The sequence below is a fragment of the Neovison vison genome, chromosome 5 (assembly GCF_020171115.1).
Source record: "Neovison vison isolate M4711 chromosome 5, ASM_NN_V1, whole genome shotgun sequence".
In the NCBI taxonomy this organism is placed as follows: domain Eukaryota; kingdom Metazoa; phylum Chordata; class Mammalia; order Carnivora; family Mustelidae; genus Neogale; species Neogale vison.
This window is the reverse complement of record NC_058095.1, coordinates 105407831-105429827: the sequence shown is the minus strand read 5'-3', so window position 1 is coordinate 105429827 and position 21997 is coordinate 105407831. Positions and strand designations below refer to the sequence as shown.

Genomic DNA, 21997 nt, shown 5'->3' with positions numbered 1-21997 from the left:
GAGCTGGGACACTCCCACTCCAGGCCTCCCATTCCTCCTGCTGGTAGACCAGCCAGGCTCTACCTACCTGCTAATCTGCCGTGCCAGGTGAGCTGGGCTCCACAGTCTCCCCAGGCAGGTGCTCTGGGAGGCCACAGGTGTGTTTGGCACTAACTGGGCAGCAGTGGGCAGTGCTGCTGGGCTCATGCACTTAACTTGGTTCTAATCTCCATTTTTAACCCTTCTAAACCTTCAGTGCTGTGCTGAAAGTGACCCCCTTCTCAGCGACCCAGCCTGAGTCAGGCTGAATGGCTCAGAGGGAGTCAGGGCACTGTTCGCTCCCAGAGTTTTTCTCGAAGCAGCCACTGCCCTTTGGGGTTCTCCGTCTCATGGTAGTCCTCCCCCAGAGACGCCAGGGGCTCCGGCGCGAAGAGCTCTGTATCCCATTCCATGTCTTCTCCTGAGACGTTGAAGAGGATCTGTCGGGGGCTCCCCAGGCTGGAAGGGAGGAATGAGGCAGACGGTTTAAGCATGGTTTGGCTAGTTGCACAGAGAAGGGACGCTCTGAGTCACTATTCCAATGGAGTTAGTTAACAGTGGTAACTGGTCTTGGGAGAGTTGGATCTGGAGGGAGAAAGGCCGAAAGATGGTAGCAAGGTGGCCAGGAGGAGCCCAGCCGACAAGAAGTTCTCCATCTAAGTCAGGCCAATGCCTTTCCAAGGTAGGGACATCTGGTTAGTTTGGTGCTGGCTCCCTCTTGGTGCTATGCCCAACTCAACCCCAAACACTCATTACAAATCTGTAGCACAAGGTTGTCAGTGGCACAGCAGGGGTGGGGAGACAATGAAAGAGGGTGGCACAAAGCATGTGGGCCAAGAAGGCCAGAAGGAAGGGCAGCCAGATCCACAGCCGAAGGGACCATGAGGAGTGGTGACAGCAGTGAACCAGGCTGGAGTATGAGCATAGACTAGGAAAAAACATCTTTAACAATGATCTCCCTCACCCCAAAATAGGTAAGAATAATTTTTAGTATATAGGTTGGGGACTCAAGTCACCTTGAAGACCACCCCCAGGAGTCTGGAGGACACGAAAACATCTTGGCTGAACGACTTGGTCCGAGCACTTACTCTTTTTTGCAGGCTTTGGGCTTAAATTTCAAGGTGTTGAATGCCCCTTCCACAGCCTTGGGCAAGTAAATGGGGTGCCTCTCGAGCCTCCTCTGAGTGCCAATGGTCCTGCACTCCGTGGTCCTTCGAAACTGGCCATCGGTCGCATGCACAGCGTGCGCGGCGATGTCCTCGGAGTGCCTTCGTGGCGCCCTCAGGATCCAGTTGGAGTGCAGGCTGTGCACCCGGGAGCTGGTGGCAACTGGAAGAGAGAAGCCGGCGTCCCGGGAAAGGAGGACTCTCCCTCAGGGAGGAGCAGGAGAGAGTACCTCGGGCTGAGAGCCCACGACAAATGCACAGATCCCACAGTGGGTTCTTAGAGAGGATGGGAAAGGCAAGCAGGAGGGACGATCTGTCCTGACCCTGCAATTATGGTTAGGGTGACGGCGAAATAGTGATGTGTTCATTAAAAATAAGGACACAGATCTATGTGTACTGACTTGGAGAGCCATCCACGATAGACTGCAAATAGTGAAGTGAAAAGAGCAGACGACAAAATAGCAAAGAGATCCTGTTGTCCGCAATCCCGGTGGATTTTTGCTTTCCTTTCGCCCATGTCCTGGCTTTCCCAGGCCCCGCTGTCGAGAAGAGGGCTAGCCTCTGTCTGGGATTGAGGGGCTGCAGTCAAGGAGGAGGGCGAGCAGAGGCCCCTGCAAGGAACAGTGAGATCGGGGAGTGGGAGGGATCACCTGCGAAATTCCATGAGACCCTAAATGTCACAGAGACGGTGCTTGGAGGCCAGACCAACTACAAACCACAAGGATCTTTTCTTTGATCCTTTGAGCATTAAGTAAAACACTCGAGAATTATGTAGTACTGGTACCAAAAGTTGGTCCCTCAGCAACAATGGCCAGTAACCCCTGAATAAAATCGTCATCAATGACACCCAGGAGGGCAAGTCAAAGACTGAAGAAACTGACCGTCAAGTAATGGAATTTAAAGGCGGGATGAGCTCATGAAGTGGTGGGATTGGTTGCTTTCTACCAGGAGACAGCCAGTGATGCAGGCTGGCAAGGACAAACGCGTCAGCCGCAGCCCTTAGTTTGGTCCCTCTCCAGGGACCCAGGCGGGCCCAGCAGGCCCCCTGCTCCTTTCCCGCCCTGTGCATCGTCCTCAGAGCCCTGAGCATGAGGGCCTCAGAGGGCGCTGTGGGCAGATGGGGGGCAAAGCGGATGAAGGGGCAGTCAGGTCCTGCAGAGAGTGCCAAAGGAGCTCAGGCAGAGCGAGAAGCTAGATTTTTCAATACAGATTCTCTGCTCTTTTTTCTTCTTAAAAAAAAAGAAAAAAATAAAAAGGCGGTAAAATACAGAGAACCTAAAATTTACCATCCGAACCATCTTTCAATGACCAGTCCAGTAGAGCCTAATATATTCCCACTGGCCAGGGACGGCTCTCCAGGACTTCTTCCTCTTGCAAGACTGAAACTCTGTCTTCATACCCATGTCACACCAGCTGCTCCTCTAACCCCTTTCTTTAGTGCTTTGTCTCAGCTTTGGCCAGTGGACCACAGGAAGGAGTTTGGGTCCAAATACGTGACAGTGTCGGGTAGGCTGGGAGGTGGCCGCAGATACAGCTGAAGCAAAGCCCCCTCCCCCGCCCCCAGGAGAAGAGCAAGCCCTGGGCAGGGCTCCGGTGTGCAGTGTGGGTTTCCCTTTACTAAGGGTTGGGGTTCCCCCATAGCTCCTCTGCCAGCCCACTCCAGAGAATGTCCCCCACCCACCTCCTGCCCCGCCCCGGGCGAGCGCTCACCATCAAAGTCCACGTCCTCATTCGGGGGCTCTGCCTCAGTAGCCCGGGGCCGCTTCTCTGTATCCAGCTCGGCAATGATGGAATCAAAGAAGGCCATGGCTTCGGCCACATCGGCACTGAACTGGGAGTACTTCTTTGCAGCTGCTTTCTGCTAGAGGCAAGGGGGCAGGAGAGAGAGTTGCCTGAGTCAGCCTCTGAGCACCCACACACAAGCAAGCCACCACCGCCAAAAAGAACGCAGCATCACTGAAGCAGAATGTATGTGTGGTTATGAATTTGCAGAGTTTAAACAGTAAATTTAAGTGAGCGCCCTGGGGGAGGAGGGTGGATGCCCCCATCCGCAACTGCGGTGTGTCAGTGGGTTTCTAATTGCCTCAAGGAGAAACAAGTAAAGAATAAGATCTACCTCGTCCTCACTCAGAGACAGTTATGGATCTTTAGGCAAAATACTTAGTCTTCCTTTGGCCATTTTCCCTGCAGGTAAACACCCAGTTAGGGGACCGTGCAGCTCCTTCCTGGAGGCAATGAGGGGCTCCCAGCAGGAAAGAAAGGACAAGGCAGATTGGAAATGCTCTGTAAGAGCTGTCAGGACCCAAAAGTGGTCAAACTTGGGCTCAAGTCATGGAATAAATTGAAGAAAAATTAGTATGATTGTTTGAAAAATATAAGGAATAATAAAATACGGAGTTTAAAGAAAAAAGTCTACAGTGTGCCTAACCAGCTTCCAGGCTCTGTCCTGATCTGTTCTTCTTCATGATCTCATTCCTCACCACGGTCTTCACAAACGCCCACCAGGGGAAATTCAGGCCTCCTGGTGCACCCCCATGGAGAACTCTCAGTGAAAGGCACAGAATCATCATGGGATCCCATGAAAGACCATCGGAGGAATTTAGGAAAGGAGAACTCAGGAAGGATGAGAAGGGACAATGTGTGTTAACTTGGGCTGTTTGATCTCTGTAGAGTTATTTTATTTTATGTGAGCATTTTTATTTTATTTTTGCTTTATTCGAGTAGAGTGAACACACCATGTTACATGAGTTTCAGGTGTGCAGTGTAGTGATTTGACAAGTGTATACAGTAGGCTATGTTTACCACAGATGTAACTTCCAGCTATCCCATCATATCGCTATTATAGTATCATTGATGGTATTCCTTATGCTGTGCCTTTTGTTCTCATAACTTAATTCATTCCATAACTGGAAGCCTGTATCTCTCACTCTCCTTCATCCATTTTGTCCAACTCCCTATCCCTCCCCTCTGGCATCCATTAGTTTGTTCTCTGTATTTATAGGTCTGCTTCTGCTTTCTGTTTATTCATTTGCTTTTGTTTCTTTTTTAGATTGCACTTATGAGTAGGATCATACGGTATTTGTCTTTCCCAGTCTGACTAATTCCACTTAGCATAATACCCTCCAAGTCCACTCATGTTGTCTCGTAATGATTCAATATTGTCTTTTTATGGCTGTGTAATATTCCAGTGTGTGTATATGTGTGTTTGTGTGACCACATCTTCCTTATCCATTTGTCTATTGATGGACACTTGGATTGCTTCCATAATTTGGTTATTGTAAATAATGCTGCAATAAACACCAGTACGTCTATATCTTTCCAAATTAGTGTTTTGTGTTCTTTGGGTAAATACTTAATAGTGGAAATATTGGGACATATAGTACTTCTATTTTTAATTTTTTGAGGAACCTTGATACCATTTTTCACAGTGGCTGCCCTAATTTGTATTTTCACCAACAGTGCACAAGAGTTTCTTTTTCTTTACATCATGGTCAACACTTGTTGTTTCTTGTCTTTTTGATTCTAGCCATTCTGATAAGGATAAGGTGATATCTAATTGCAGTTTTGATTTGCTCTTCCCTAATGATGAGTCAATTGAGCATCTTTTCCTGTGTCTGTTGGTCATCTATATATCTTCTTTGGAAAAATGTCTCTTAGGTCCTCTGTCCATTTTTTAAATGAGTTTTTATTTTTTGGTATTGAGTTGTATAAATTCTTTATACATTTTGGATATTAGCTCTTCATTTGCAAATATCTTCTCCCATTCTCCCATTCACTAGGTTGCCTCTTCATTTTGTGGATGGTTTCATTTGCTGTGTAAAAGCTGTTTATTCTGATGTAGTACCAACAGTTTATTTTTACTTTTATTTCCTCTGCTTCAGGAGGCATATCTAGAAAAATGCTGCTATAGCCAATGTCAGAGAAATTACTACCTGGGCTTTCTTCTAGGATTTTGATGGTTTGGGGTCTCACATTTAGGTCTTAAATGCATTTTGAGTTCATTTTTGTGTATGTTGTTAGAAAGTGGTCTGATTTTATTCTTTTGCAGGTAGTTGTCCCTTTTGCCCAGCACCATTTATCCAAGAGACTGTCTTTTCTCCATTGTATGTTCTTGCCTCCTTTGTCTTAGATTAATTGACTTTATAACCATGGGTTTATTTCTGGAGTCCCTATTCTGTTCCATTGATCTATGTGTCTGTCTTTGTGCCATATGTGAGCATTTTTAGAGGGGGATGGTATTAAAAGTGGATATTAAATTACAGGCTGGAATGTTGGGAAATGAAATGATGACATCTGTAGGTACATACAAGATCTTGGTGAAATGTATGCATTTCATACTACTAAAAACATTTTTAAATGGAAAGGTTTTTTTTTTTCCTTTTATATTTGTAAGGCACTTTCTTGGAGAAAATTTTGAAAAAGCCCAACATATACTTGAATCTTTTGTGTTATAAGTGGAATACTATCCACATGTACTTAATCTTCCCTCTTCAAAGAGCCCATTAAAATGAAACCAGGAGGGCAGAGAGAAGAAAACCTAATGACAAAGAGAGGAAGAAAGAGGCCATCAGTGAAAGATACATTTCCAGAAACTTCTGGCAGTTTCAAAGCAACTGAAGTGGGGGAGATATGAAAGAGCAAAAGGACTAGCGTTCTGGAACATCATGGGTTGGGGAAGTAAAAGGGTTACAATTGGACCCTTGGGAACTTGAAATGCACCAGACTTGGCAATACCAGGTACACTAAGGGTTCAGAGTGGGGAGCAGGACTAAAACCAGAAGGACTGGTTGGCAGTCTGTATGAGCACAGCAGGCCAGGCCACCAAGCATCCTTCCTGCAGGCAGATGACAGGAGGGCCTATCTCTAAGGCAGGTCATGATACTTGTCCTCCCTGTGGTTTTTCTTAGTGGTCCCTCTGCCTTCAATGTCTCATTGGGGCTGATTCCTACTCATCCATCAAGATGGGCTGGGTCAACTCATTCTCCACTTAGACACACCCCTCTCCTGTACTGGTTTCTCCTCTAGGCTCCACGGTCTTCAGTCCCTAACCTAATTCTACTATGACACCTATCATTTTAGAATTTTTTTTTTTTGTGAAGTGAAAATAGAGAAACAAAGAATGGAGAAACCCACACAATCTGAACTGAACCCCAAAAGAAGGATGAATATTATTTAATAGGGACGCAAGGTCTGTAGGTCTTTATATCTCAGTGCCGGTGGAAAGGGTGTCTCTGAGTCTCTGACTGAGAAACCTCCATCAGTGTTGGGTTTAAGGCAAGGGTTTCAGTCTCACATGTGGGCATCAGGTTCTTTTTCATGGAGTCACCCTACAAAAAGATCTAAGCTGTTCATTCCTCAGTGTCTCCAGGATGTAGACTTTGGCCAGTAGCTCAGAGCAGCCTGAATCCATTGCTTTCATTTATTAAAGAATTTAGAAAAGAGTCAGCTTTGGTGTCTTAACTACCAAAGGCTCAGAAATGAGCGAGACCGCAACTATTAGTTATGTTAACAGGAACCCTTGACTGTAGACTCTCGAAAATCTCGTAAATCCAGAAACTCCTCAAGTGTTGTCCTTCGAGGATCACATTTACAAGTTAAAAAGGAAATAATCAGCATATATGATGACTTCAGCCACCGCACTTTCTGTCCATCAAAACCAGTGGACAAAAGCCTTTTCACCTGCACACTTGCTGGTCATCCCAAATATTTAAATATATTGTTTGCCTCCAAAGCCTCAAGCTTCAGAATTTGAGACTCAGGTCTCCCTCCCACACACCTTGCCCTCTCTACGAGGCTGACAAGTGATTGCCTTCAGGGCGACCCTGACATAGAAGCCCTTCAGCCAGCCCGGGAGGGTCCACTCCTCCAGGTCCTACTTTTGGGGTCTCTGATGGCCCGTCCAACACATTCCCATTCTAAAACTTGCTTCTGCTAGAAGAGCAGATCTTGGTGTGTCTGGAGAATAAGAATGAGACATTAATGACTTTATCTGTGGCTGACCCATATTTACCTGTGTGGCTGAGTCTTATCCCAAAGTAGAGCTCCCCCCACTTGCCCCAACTGCCTTTGTCCATTCCCCCTAAACCCTTTATGGAATGAAGTAGGGACATAAATAAGTGCAAATGAATAAGCTCTGCTCCTCTCCCTGTACCAACAACAGTGTAGAGGAGCCTCCACAGGGGTGCACCCCAACATCTACCTTTCCCTTCCAGTCCCCAAACTTGACCTAAACCCCCTCCTGGGAAGGTCTTCCCTCAGCTTGTCTTTATGCAGCTGTGATTGCTTCCTGGGTTTCGTGTTCAGCATTCACCTCTGCTAAGATTCACGCTGGGTAGTAGGAACCAAGGTTCTTATTCATCTCTCCATTGTTGTTGTTGTTTTTTAATATAAGCAAATGTGAATTTATATTTGTATTTACCCACTTTCTTAAAAAACAAAATGACACCTACAAGATAGGGCTGTAAACATTGCTTTCTTCACTCCATGTATCCTGGGGACTACTTCGCAGCAGTAGACAAGAGACCACCCTCTGCCCCGGGGGAACCCTGCCTGGCTCCCCATCGTGTGGACCCACTGTCAGAACAGACCATAGCCCCCTGTCATCAGCTCTTTGGCTTCTCAGTAATCTTTGGCTATCCGAGTTAGTGCTTAATGCATATGCCATTTTGCATTTTGCCAATAATATCCTCGCTTGGAGTAGGCTTCTAATTATAAGTACTCTGTTCTCTATGTATCTGCTTGGTAGAGAGAATGGGAAGCATCAAGCCATATGGCAAATCAGTCATACCTTATAAAAGTGTACGTTCACGTGTCTCCAAATGAAGGCACCGTGGTGACTTTTCTGAGTCCCAAGGCTAAGCTACACATCTGAGCCTTTTCAAGCCATGGTTTAAACCCAGGCTGACTCTAGGTTTGGTATTTTTCTTTGCTTCCCCACAGCTTCGGTTGGCCTTTTCTGCCTCCACTGCCACATTCTCTTGGTCTCTAGCACGAGAGAGACAACAACCGAGCTCAGGGTTCAGGCCCCAGACCAATATCACAGGAAAATCTACTTCACAAGGCAGTAGTTGTACAAGAAGGGACACTAGGCGCCCACACCCCTGGGTGGAATGCGGTACAGTGTTCTCTCTCGGAACTCAGAACTCCAGCTAGAAGAGGATTGCTTCACTCCCAATCCTGACTGTTTTCTAGCCCAGAATCTTCTAACTACTTCTCTGGACAACCTTCCCATTGTACCTGCCTGGGGCCCCGTGTTACAGGGCTCATGTTCCCTCGCTGTGGGCCCCACAGCAGCCCCAGGGAAGAGGCACGTGGGCTGAAAGCAGCCATATTGCCTTGCCGGCTCCATTCCCCTGTGCCTTTCCCATGGAACCTTCGGTGGCCTTGGGGTTATCATTCTCCAAGCTTCCCTATCCCACCCCCTTCACACCAGGCCTGGGTCTCCAATTACTTCTCCCTTTGCACTTTCCCCAACTGAACTCCACTACATTTCTCGTCATTTCTGAGGCCCCCAGTGCAGTTTATGATATTCTCCTGCATTTCACATCATCAGCCATCCTGCCTGATCTCGCCTGCTGTTTGGGTGCCTGGGTTTCTCCCATCCATTCTTTTTCTTCTAGGATCTGTCACCATTTATCTGCAAGAGGTCTGGATTCTACACATTGACCTTCCAGTTCAAACAGCAATATCATGTCAGAGGTCAGGTTGTGGGGGACATTCTAAACCCACCCAAAGCCCAGAGGACCACCCCTAAATGTCCACCTTCCTCTCACCTCTCCTACTTGGGTATCCCCTCACCTCCGTTGGAGGGCCAGCTCCCATGTCACCTGCCCCCACTGCAGCAGACAGACATAGGCACATCTCGTCCATGCCCGTGTTCTGACCTGCGTGGACAGTCCACTACCATGCATTGTGTTCTCCTCATTAGCCCCACATGAGACCAGCAATCTGTAACCTCTTCTTTGGCAATGCTTTGGCAACTAACACTCATGGATAAGACTCCCGTGATAGCTCACCACCAGCCCCTGCCTATATGAGACAGGTTGTGAGAGATCCACAACTCCCAACATGCTGATTGAAATTCTACCTGTTTCTCTGCCAAGGAAACTCAGCATACAGTGTGGTTCCAACAGTGATGATGAGGGTTGCAGCTTGAGACAATGGGCCATGTCAGAGCAAGCAGACTGCCTTTCCACCTGTGAATGCTGAGTGCCTAGTTCAGGGTCAGGCATGGAGTGGTAATCATTCACTGAGTGAATGAATATATGTTATATACATGCCATTACCTAGGTTTATATTCTCCAATCAGCTTGCATGTTGCCTGTGTATCCTTTTGGATTTAACTTGGCAAATATTAAGAACTCCGTGCTCCTAATTTTTATGGAGTACTGGTAATACTCTGTTGAACAAATAATATCTGGAAATATGAATGTCAGTAAATTTCCAGGACCAGATGTGGAACTAGTCAGGACTGGAGAGACCACTTTCCCTCGGATCATTCTGTTGTGTGAAATTATTGCAAAACAGCTCATACTTATCCACAAGCAATTTAATATCACCCAAAAAAGGTGGGGGCTTTTGAGGACAAGCCCTAAAAGCTCTAACACATCTTCTTCACCCTCTGCCATCCTTGGGATGGATATTTAAGACCAAGTCCAAGGTGATATTGCCCTTATCCCTTTTATATTACAACGCCGAAGAAAGCATGTACCCGCAATTGAAGAGGGGTTATGAAGAAAGAATGGGAGTTTATGAAACAAGGACTGAACCTATGAGAAACAGCAACTAGGAAAAGGGTATATCACTGGAATTTAATTACATACATACATATACCTACATACAAAATTTCAATGAAATTTAAGCTAAATGGTACACTTGCCTGAACTGGAAAAAAAAATGGTGAAATAGAAAAGAGAGCTGAGAAAATCAATCCAAAGAGAAAAAAAGAAGGAAGAAGTTTGTCATAAACTCTATTATAACTCGGCTTTGGCACACCCTATCATAACTAAAGGCTACAGTCATTTTGGAAATGGAGCCACACGGCTTCTGTCTTGATCTTAGATATCATAGACTCACAGGTTAATAGGCTTAGTCTTCTTCCTCTCTGCTTTTTAATCTTAAGGACACTATTTCTTCTGCCCACACCTGGGAGCTCCTCTCCTTGTATATCATCTAAATGATCCTTCCACTTTAACAAAACACCAAGCAGAAAAAAAAATTGCTCACACTTATCAAATAGTTAGAAACCTGATTAAATTGATTTGAATTCATATCCTTGAAGCATTGTATAAAACCAACACATGCAATAAGTGAAACATCACAATCTGTAGAGAGAAGGGATGAATTTATGACTACATGGTGGGAAACTTTGCTTCTTAGGGAAAATTCAAGTTGGATTCTCACTTCCCACTTCCAGTCAAGATACACTGCTGATTCAGAGAAGACTTGGGTTTTTTAAAAATGGAGCTATCAAAAAAGAAATAAAATGACAAATACCCAGCTGACCTTGAGACATAAAAGGCTTTCCAAGCAGAAAAGCAATGGAAGAAATATCAGAGACAAAAATGGGTATCTTTGATTACATAAAAATCAGTAGTATTTATATACCAGAAAATGTCAAATAAAATTAAAATACACATAGTAACTTGGACAAAATATTTTTAGCACCTATGGCAAACAGTGTGCTCATATTCTTAATATGAGTTCATGGAAATAAGAAATCTTTACTGGAGCCAAAAGAAAACTGTAGAAGGCTTGAATGGGCAATCCCTTAAACAGGAAGTACACATTGGTTTGATAAGTTAAAAGGGTCCTTCTTTGCTCAAGTAATAATCAAAGAAAAGTATATAAAATAATGCAATTTATTACATCAGTAAACTTTCCAAATTAATGCAATACTAGGTGTTAATAAAATGCAGTAAGAAGTGCTTTTTAACTCACTGTTGATGAAAGTGTAAATTATAAAATGTTTCTGGAGTAATATGTAGAAGAATCTTTAAAATTGAATGACCTTTAAACTTTGTCCCATTAGTCATACTTTCAGGAATTAATAACATGACTTATAGAATAGGATGTATTTATTTGTAATTCTTCACAATTAAAGAATGTGAGCTGTTATATTTTTTGCCATTGAATCTTTAGTTTCCAAAAACTAGTTAATGAGGCAGGAAACAATTCACAAAATATAATATTAACCGAAAAGAGATTGTAAAAAGTGTACGATATAAGCCAGATTTAGTAAATTCATACATACACATACATTAGGGTTGTCAAACTTAGCAAATAAAAGTATAAGACAGCAGTTAAATTTCAATTTCACATAAAAAAATGAATAATTTTTTAGGGTTAATATATACCAAATATTGCATGGACATAATTATACTTAAAAAATCCATCACTTAATCTTAAATTCAAATTTAAATAAGCATCCTTTGTTTAGGTGGCAGCCCTAATTTACATATATGTAAATATACAGGAAATAAATTATTGAAAGAGAATATACCTAAACATTTTATAGTAATTATCTCTAAATGGTAGGATTCTAAGTTCTTTTTATTTTATTTCTTATATTTCTCTGTGTTTTATAAATTTTATCTAATATCATTTTATCACCCATAATTTCTTTCTAAGTTTACCCCCAATTTTTTTTTGATGGTGGTGAACTCTGATCCATTACACACTGGATATTTTAATCATTAGGATATGATTCCATATGAATATACTCAAACTATATTCTACTCCACTAAAAATAAAAGATAATTTTCCACTCAGTGAAAACAACTGATCTACTACTCTTTCAGATCTTCCACCAAACTTCGTAAGTTTTCTTCTTATACCTTCTTAAGGGCGCCTGGGTGGCTCAGTGGGTTAGGCAAGTGACTTTGGCTTAGGTCATGCTCCCAGGGTCCTGGTGTCCAGCCCCACATAGGGCTTCCTGCTCAGCAGGGAGCCTGCTTTTCCCTCTGCATCCTGCTCCACTTGCTTGTGTGCTCTCTCTCTCTCTCTCTCTCTGGCATATAAATAAATAAGATCTTTAAAAAATTAAAATAAACCTTCTTAAGTTACAGTTGGAGTTTCTCAGATTATTGGTTTATTGAATGTCTGCTCTGCACCTGGAGCCACGCAAGAGATTGTAGATAGAAAGATAAATCAGATGCAGTCCTCTCACTCAGTGAGCTCATAGCCAGTAGCAGAATGTACAAATGAACAGACAATTACAGTGCTGGGTGCTGGGTGCTGGGTGCTAAGTACTGAGATGGGGGGTTCAGACTCAAGGAGGGGAGGAAATCCACTCTTAGATTGTGGATGTGAGAAATGGCTTCCTAGGGAAATGCTTTCTCTGCTGTTAAAAGACAGGAAGTTAGCCAGGTGAATCGGGTGTGGTAGAAAGGAAAAGGGGAGGAAGAAGTATTATTTCTAGGCTGAGCAAACAGCATGTGCCTGCAGGATAGGTTGGAGAATGCATTTATCCATCTTGTGGTCTGACTGAGAGGGGCTTCTGGAACTACATGCTTTGTTATCAATCATCATCATATTGTTTGTCATCTTGTGGAGAACTCTGCCAAGCAAAAGAGAATATTGGTTGCAGCTCATATTGAGTTAGTCCCGCCTTTCAACTCTGCAAACCAGATATAGGCCAAGTGATAGAGACTCTCCCAGTAACTGACACTCCAGAAAACCTGCATTTTAATATCACCGTGTTTGCCCAAAGTCTCCCCAGCAGATCTGAAAAATAATTTTCAGAGGTGTAAAAAAACAGATCTAGAATCTGCCTTCCAACCTGTAGGAAATTATATATGTATATTATACATGAAAGATTTGGAATCTTTTTAGATGAATTGGATTCAGATCCTTCTGCCCTAGAGGAGAAAGAAGTTTCTATTTGCTGTTGACATGGTCATATATGATGAGCCAGGATTGGGTGGCCTCAATAGAAAATTGACTCTGAAAGCAAACTATTACCAGAATAAAACCACTTGAAATAAAAATCAGTCACTTTTGGCAAACATTCTCCAGAACTCCATTGGTTCTTTTTAAACCATTGTAGCAGGTGAATTTCTTTAGCTGGGGTGGGGTAGGGCAGGGTGCAGGGGTGGGGTGCACTTTGCAGTTAGTTCATCCAGACAGACATATCAGGAATCCAAGCTGCTCAGAATTAGGTAACCCATAAGAGAATTAATAATGTTTTCTTCTCCTTGCGGTGGCTGACCGATAGCCCTCACTTCAGAAAATGTCCAGCTCAAGCCATCTGGGCAGTGTTCCAGGGGGCACTGCCGCCAACCCCTGCTAACAAGCACTCTGGGCAGAGCAAGCCTTGTCTCGAACTCTTCCTCTTCACCAACCATCAAAACCCAAGCTGTTCAGCTCTACAGAAGGAAGGAAGTTCTGACACAGGCAACAACATACACGGACCTGGGAAACATGCTGAGTGACAGAAACCAGTCACAGAAGGACAAATGCTATATGATTCCATTTATCTGGGGTTCCCAGAGTATGCAAAATGATAGAGATGGGAAGCGTGACAGAGGTTACCAGGAGTGGGGGTAGCAGGAAAATCAGGAGTTACTGTTTGGGAAGGAGACTTTCTGTTTGGGGTAAAAAGAAAGTTCTAGAAAGGAGAGTAGTGGGCTCTACACCATTGTGAATGCACTTCATGTCAGTGAATTGCACCCTTAAAAATGGTTAAAATGGTAAATTTTTTAAAAGTTCATTTTACTTAAGAAGACTTTCATATCTTAAGAAATAATCAGACCTTTTATAAAAAAACATTCTCCTCCTTCCTAATTGAAGTACTTTAGAGCCTCCCTGACCTCTTAATGGATTCATTTTCTAGTGTACTACTAATACATTTTGTAAAGTAGTCTAAAAATGTATTAACTAAGGCTTCATGGTCTTTCAGATGAAGTAAACAATCATTTGGAAAAATCATGGAAGACTAGTGTGAAGAACTCTGCTTATTGTCTGACAAGCAACAATTTGAAAGGGGTCCAGTGTCACACATTTCTCTCTAAAAAAATTTATATAAAATCCAAAGAGAAACACTAAATTTCTTAAGGATTCATTGACTGTGATATACTCCATTATCCATAAGCTGGGGACATCTAAAAAGCACTCATTTAAGGGGCTAAGAAGTGCCATGTGGAAAATGGTAAATATTACGTTTATTTCACCACTCACACACAAAAACGGAAATGGGTGATGAAATGCTCTAGAATTAGATATTAGTGATAGGTTGCACAACTCTGAACATACTAACTACCACCCAGTAATACACTTTAAAGGGTGAGTTTCATGGTATGTAAATCAAAGCTGTTATTTAAGAAAAAAAAAAAAATCCAAGCTGAGAGAAGCAATCTTTATGAGGAGTGGAAAGATAGAAGTCAGGTATCTCAGAGCCCCTCCCAGCAACTGGAAGAAATTACCTAAAGAACGAGGTGAAGGGGGTAGACACAGGCTGAAGCCAGTCATGTCCCAGACAAGACCCCCAAAACAGATGGCAGAAGGAGCAATTCACTCTCCAAGATGCTGAGACAAGGGGGGCAAAGAGCAAGAAACACGACAGGATAGCTTTCTGCTTTTTACAGACATTTTTCTGTAATGGAGAACTCTTTCATGGAGAGAGTTCTAACAACTTCAGAGGCTTTCGACAAAGATCATCAGGTGGATGTGTGGTCCATCCATGCCTCCAGCCTCTGAATTCCCCGCTGGGTCCAGAAGGGATGGCCAGAAGTTAGGTACCCGGGTGCCACTGCCTGGACCCTCACTAAGATGCAAGGCAAGCTTGTCGCAGCAGGGGCTCTAAGAAATCACCACCAGAAACGTGTGGACTGGTTTATTGCTTTGCTTTTCCACAAGCGTGACCACCCACAAGGACAGGGACTTTGACTTGCTCACCAGTATTTAGAACAGCTCCTGACACACACCCAGTTCCTGACAACAATAACGTGTTAAGGAAGGGAGGGAAGGAGGCAGGGAGGACATAGCTATTGATGAGCTGTTACTTAAAAATTACTGAGGGCATCACTAGCCCCATCACTCGTGGTTTCTTTTCTTTTCTTTTCTTTTTTTTTAAGATTTTATTTATTTGACAGAGGGACAGATCACAAGTAAGCAGAGCAGCAGGCAGAGAGAGAGGGGGAAGCAGGCTCCCCACTGAGCAGAGAGCCCGATTCAGGGCTCAATCCCAGGACCCTGGGATCATGACCTGAGCTGAAGGCAGAGGCTTAACTCACTGAGCCACTCAAGCGCTCCTCACTCGTGGTTTCTGCACCAAGGCCCATATGAGAAATTCTGCAACGTAAAGCTGAGGGGGAAAAAATCTCACTCCACTAACCAAAGGGTATGAGTTCTTCCTCTTAGAATTTTAATACGAATCCAGCTCTCTTTATGGTAGCTTCCAAGAGATACAGAGCCAAACTCCTCCGTAGCTGCTGAATTATGATCTACACAGCCTTGATTTTCTGTTGATGTTTTATTCTCTCCCAGTTGTCCCATTTCTGCGGCTGCTTTACTCTGCCGGCAGGTGGCTCAGCTCAAGTACTTCGTAGGATAAGTGAGGAGGAATGAAAAAGTGTTTCTGTGGAAATGGTTTGAAGATATAGTCCGCCCCACTGTGAAGTTCCTCTCGCAGCTGAACTCAAGCCGTCTGCCCAGCTTTCTTCCTAGTGCAAAAGTAGACAACACACACTCGGGGGTTCGGTGCTGCAGGGACCAAGAGTAAAAATGGAGTCAGAGGTAGCCGTGTGCAGGGAAGGTGTCGAGACGAAGGGAAATCTGACTCACAGATGGTGGGGAGGAGAGAGCTCGATGCTTCGGGTCTGGGTTTCTCCTGCACAGGGGAGCCCGGGCCACGCAGCCCCTATGAGAGCGCTTCTCCCCTCGCACGGAATCCACGCGGGACAGGAAGCACGTACCTCCCTGATGACTCTCCCTGGCCCGGGTGTGCAGGATCAAGTAGCCTGCTCACCTCATCCTGAGGGGCCACACACCCTCCTCTGACAGATATTTTACATTTTCTGATTGAAAGGCAGAGTGGCTCCGTGGGCAAGCGTGTAAGCTCTGGCACCGTGCAGACCCAGTTTCAATCCTGGCTCTCTCCTCATCAGGCGCACAGCCTTCCCTAAATCGCTTCCTGTCTTGGAAACCCAGCTCTCCCCTCTGTGGACTGCGGCTAGTACTCGGCACTGTGGAGGACGGTCAGAAGTCAGGACTAACTGCTGATTATCACTGGCTGGGCCCGGGGCCATGGCCGAAGAGCAGGGCTGGGGCACGAGGAGACTGGCGGGTGCCACTTTGCTGACGGGAATGCCCGAGGTGCCCAGGGCGGGGGCTTGGGTGGCCTTGCCTTATTGGTTCAGAAACTCCATGTTCCAGGTCAGGACCCACTTCCAATATGCTCTCCTTCTGCCACTTGAATTTTGCACCGTGTTGGAAACTCTAACACTGGAGCCTCTAAACAATGAGTCCCAAACTATAGCTCATACCTGATGCTGACACAAAAATTCTCCGCTGTGGGTTTTTTGTTTGGACTTCAAAACGTTGCAGACCATGTGTTTCATTCATTTTCATAATGACCTCCTGTTTGGAGGGAGGAGCAGACTGTAACAGGGCCTGGCAAGGAACCCCTTGGTGCAGGGGCTCAGGAGGGCCTCCCCACATCCACCCCCAGGCTCGCTTCCCTTCTGGCCTGTCCTCACTAGGATCCACATGGGTACTCGTCCCGGCTCACCCATCTCCAGGGGGCTGGGACCCCAGATCATTTGGCAACCTGATGTATCATTCCTTAGCCATTGTTAACATTTCAGCAGGCCCGACTAGGAATGCCTTACCAGAGTATGAGAAAATGTGAGTCTGGACCCTGGAATGGCTTGGGGAATAAATTGAGTGTGTCATGACCCGCATGCAAAACAACTAAAAAAAAATAATATCGAGTGTTTTGAAAAAATATCAGAGTACCACACAGAGAATAGGAATAACTGTATCTCATGAATTTTTGTTTTGGTTGTATTGAATAAACTAGGTTAGTATCTAAAATATATATTTTTTCTTTTTTTTAATTTAAATTCAATTAGCCAACATATAGTAATCATTAGTTTCAGAGGTAGTGTTCAATATTTCATCAGTTGTGTATAACATATATTTCTTACTGAGAGTTTTAAACAGAACAGCCTAAAAACCATTATCTTTTCAGAAAAGAGAGACAGACAGGGGAACGTAAGTTCTGTGGACAGGCTGGGAGCTGGTCAATTCACGAGGAGGGAGAAAAGGTCTCCACGGTGCTGTGGTGGCCAGAGAACACCACTCACTCCCTACCCCAAGGCCAGCGCTTCCGTCATCTGTGCACAAAAGACCAGACTTTATAAAGCATTCATAAGTGACCAGTGGTTGTGCTTTGGGGACAGAAAAATGACAAAGATGCTGTTTCAGCTTGATCACGCATACCAAAGTGGCTGCCGTGCACCAAGGAGACACACAAGCAACATGCCACGGGAGAATGTGATAAAGGCTAGAACAGAAACGTGTTTAGACTCATGGGAGAGAAAAGAAAAGGCTAATTCTGCAGTGGGCTGTGCTCATTTCCTAGGGCCACCATAACTAAGTCCCACCCTCTGGGCCACTTGGAGCAACAGAAACTTATTGTTCCAGTCTGGAAGCCAGAAGTCTGAGGCCAAGGTCTTGTCAGAGCCATTTTCTCTTTAAAGCATTAGGGAAGGGTGTGTTCCAGGCCCCACCCAGTTTCTGGGAGGTCCCCGGCTTGTAGCAGCCAACTCCAGACCTCACCTAGGGTTCCCCGTGTGTGTGTGTGTGTGTGTGTGTGTGTGTGTGTGTCTCCATCCCAGTTTCCCCTTCTTATAGGACATTGGTGTTGTCAGATTAGGGCCCCACCCTAATACCCACAGTCAACTAGTTTTATCTGTAATCAGCCTAGCTCCAAATAAGGTCGCCCTCTGAGTTACAGGGTGTTAGGACTTAAACATATGATTCTGGGGAAACACAATTCAGCACATGATAAGGGCTCAGGAAAAGGGATGGTGTTTACCAGAATCCTGAAGATCAGCAGGCATTTTCTACAAATGCAGGAAGGGGATGGCATTCCAGAAGAAAGGAGCTCTCGGGTCCCCTACTCCTCCCACCCAACTAGCCCTGGAGAGGGCACCCATTATGTCTCAGGTACACCCGGCATCCTGCTCTTTCTTTAGGAGTCACAAAGGAGAGTGCTGGTCTGCCGGAGGCTAAGAAGCCTCCCACACTTTCCACTGCAGAGTTAGTAAGCCCTGGAAGACCTACTATGTGCCAGGTCCTATCACAGACAGGATCTTGCTTTTGCCTCAAGGGGTATGTTCTCATTTCCATTTCTATGCTACAGAAACCAAGACCCAGAGAGGCCAAGTTAACCTGACCAAGGTACACAGCTGGTAAAGAACCCACTAAAATTCAGGTCTTGGTCCGACGAACAACAAAGCCATTTTAAAACTTCTTTCTGGGTGAGCCTGGGTGGCTCAGTGGGTTAAGCCTCTGCCTTCAGCTCAGGTTGTGATCCCATGGTCCTGGGATCAAGCCCCACATTGGGCTCTCTGCTCGACGGGGAGCCTGCTCCCTCCTCTCTCTCTGCCTGCCTCTCTGCCTACTTGTGATCTCTCTCTCTGTCAAATAAATAAATAAAAATTTAAAACAAAAAAACAACAAAAAAACCCACACTTTTTTTCTGGTCACATCATGGTGAGAGGCATCTCCCGAGGAAATGTGCACGTTGTGTCCACAGGGCCAGAACTGGTGTTCTGTGCCTAAGCCCTCCCTGGACCTTCAGACTGCTGCACTAGGAAGAGTGAAGGAGGAGGGGAGCCAGGCTTTCTAAAGAGACAACTGTATTTTTTTTTTCTTTTTCAGGAAAATGTGGTGCCTAGAGGGACTCTAACCAGAGCCGAGAACCCCACGATATCCAACTACGAGGGACTCCAGAGCCCCCTGCAGTCCCGTCTGTCATGGGAGGTGACTCTGAAGGAACGTGCTGGCCGGTCACAGGGTCTGTTCTGGAACCCAAGAGTAGGTACGGGGGCATTGATGTATTTTGGGGGTTAACAAACATGGTTATTTAAACCACTGCCACCTGGGATAAAATGCAGACAGCTGAAACCAGTGGGGGGAGGCCAAGCCCTAAAGATCTGATAGCTGGCCAGTCATTCAATGGTAATGGGGCCTCCATAGCCCACAGCACACTTTGCAGAAAGAGGATGTAGGAGAGACAGGTCCACTGTCCAGGCATCAGGGAAACGATCGGTGGGAACTTCAAACAGCCTCAAACCTCAGGCATTTGGGGGGGGGGGGAATTGAGGACTGAAGGAAGGAGTGCTCCAAGGAATTGGAGGTCCTGCCAGAACAGGTCACTGAGCCTCAGCTTGCCCTTCCGGGACACAGGAGTCTGTCGCAGCTCCCCTGTGGCATTAGTGGAAAGCTCAAGGAGGGATACTGTGTACAAACACCGGGGTGAGTAGCAACCACGAAATAACTGCTGGGACTTGCGCTAATTTCCTGCTTGGACTGCCCGGGCTTGAAGCCTCCAGGCCCTGCAAAGCTCTCATGCCCTCTCCGTGAAGTCACGGGGTGTCTGGAGGCTGCACCCGAGTCCCCAGGAGGCCGGGACCCAACCCGCAGATGGAGCCCCTCCTCCAGCCTTCGGCTCCGATGGAGCCGAACACCTCGAAGTCAGAAAGCATCTGGTTCCCCGGAAGAGCGCACGTCTGCCTGGGATGTTCAGGGGCCACGTAAGCGTCCTGCCGTCCATCAGGCGGGCGGCACATGACAAACACGCCAAGCAAACGTGCAAACGTCGTGCGCTGACCCCAAGCCCAGGTCTCGCCCCAGGCTGCCCTGCACACACCGCGAACCCCCGTCCCCAGGGCCTCCCCCAGGAAGAGAAGCAGCGGGGGACGGCCACCCTGCCCCAGGCCGAGGGGAGGGCGGTGGAGAGTCTCTAAGGGAAAACGAGCTGGGGCTCCAAAGATGCAGACTAGTTAAGTGGCGCGCGCGAAGGGAAAGAGGCGAGCCAAGTCCCCCGCGCGCACCTGGGGCTCTAGGAAGAATTCTCCGCGCAGCTGTGCGTCTCAGCCGCGCTTACCTTTCTTTCTTTGGAGGTGAGCCGGCCGGGGCCCCTCTCCGCGCTTTCGGAGGTGGCGGAGGACGGGGAGGAGAGGCCGGGGGCGCGGCTGGGCTTCAGGTCGTGCAGGCTGCTGAGGTACTTCTTCCGCAAGGCCAGCAGCTCCTGCAAGTACTGCAGGCAGTCCTGGGGGCGCGACAGCAGCCACGCCCGGTCCCCCTCCTGCTGCAGGCAGTACAGGCTGCTGTCCATGCTGCTGGTGGTGGACGTCTTCAAGGACTCGCTGAATTTCTCCCCGTGGTCCCCGACCACGTACATGGAGCTGCTGCGGGTCAGCCTCACGGTGGGGCTGGCTGGGTCGCAGCCGGGACCCGTGGCCACCCCTGCCTTCCTCTGCGGGCCTGAGTTAAAGATGGAGTGCAGCTTTCTGAGCATAGTGCTGGATTTCTCCCCGCGGGTGCCTTCCAGCTGCCTGCGCCGTGCCACTTGATCTAGCTGGGGGGAGACGAGCCAGCACGCAGGCCTCCTGCCATCTGCCTGCCAGGAGGCCTCGTATCTCTGGAATTCCAGAGACGGCGGCCGGCGGGGTCAGGCGGGCAGGCTGGGCAGCTCTCCCGGGGGGCACATTTCCATGCCCCAACCACGGTGCCATCCACCACCCGGAAACACAAGGTGGGGCACCGGGACCTTACAAGCAAGAGGCCTGGTGGCCTCTAAGCCCGGTTGAATGCAAGCACCTTCGATGCTCTTCCACGGAAGGCCCCAGCTGGATGTGGAAAGCGTGACCGTGCATTTCCTGCGCCGCTATTTTCTCTCCTGCTCCTTTTCCATGTCTGGATGTGGTGTCCCTCCGTCTGGTTTGATCTTGGTCTGGATTTGTACGTTTCCACCTGGGTCAAGCTGGCTCTGGTCCTGAACACCTGGCTAAATCCTACCGGGCAAGAACACCGCGAAGCCAAAACCCCTGTGTTGGTTGAGGTAAAATCCAGTCCCCTGCCAGAGGCCAGGGTGGACAGAGCCAGAGCTCTTGGCCCGAGGCTCTCAGATCTTTGATAAGCTGGGCCCTGTCTGCATCCTGCAGGCGTGTCACCCTGCCGTAAGGGGACCTTGCCGCGGTTACCGGATAGCAGCCCATTGTGGAGACAGGAGGATTCAGGTATCCGGACCACAGCTTTCTGCACAAAAGCCTTAGTGAAAGGAGGGTGGCCACAGAGATGGGGCAGACCCGTTCTTTAACTTAGCTAAACATATTTTTCATTTAAACAGACTAGTCAGAATCAGACACAAACTATTTTTCCAAGAGCATCCTCTGAGTGCTCTGAGATCTCGGGGATGTCCCCTCAAGGATTTTTCTCAGGCTCATAGGACACATGGTTATTGCCTTCATTTCTCTACATAGCCTGGTTCTCTCCCAGACTTCACACAGAAAGCTATAGCCTATAAATCTGCAGCCCAGGCATTTGCTTAAGCTGGGATAGGTGTTAGAGGACATCCACAAGGCCCCATAAACAGGTTGTGGGGTGTCACTGGCTGTGTGTACCCGCATGGTTTATTTCTGCCGGATTTCCATTTTGTTTGTTTTTGCCATATGAAAGAGAGAAAGTGTTAGTGGTTTTTTCAGATCTTCAAAGAATTCAGTGTCAGTGGCACGCTAATTTACTGAACTGTCGTGGCATCCTTGGGAGAGAAGAGTCCTTTCCATTCATTATTGGTCCTCAAT

The 21997-nt window shown here is 46.5% G+C and overlaps 1 protein-coding gene across 1 annotated transcript; it reads right to left on the bottom strand.

The window, feature by feature from the left end:
* Nucleotides 1-302: 302 nt before the first annotated feature.
* C5H13orf42 (chromosome 5 C13orf42 homolog) lies at nucleotides 303-20712 on the bottom strand. Its single transcript, XM_044250666.1, has 4 exons — nucleotides 20299-20712; nucleotides 2895-3042; nucleotides 1107-1347; nucleotides 303-477 (listed from the first exon to the last, which is right to left on the bottom strand). The coding sequence occupies exons 1-4, from the start codon at nucleotides 20710-20712 to the stop codon at nucleotides 303-305; spliced, it is 978 nt and encodes a 325-aa protein (XP_044106601.1).
* Between the last annotated feature and the right edge of the window lie 1285 nt (nucleotides 20713-21997).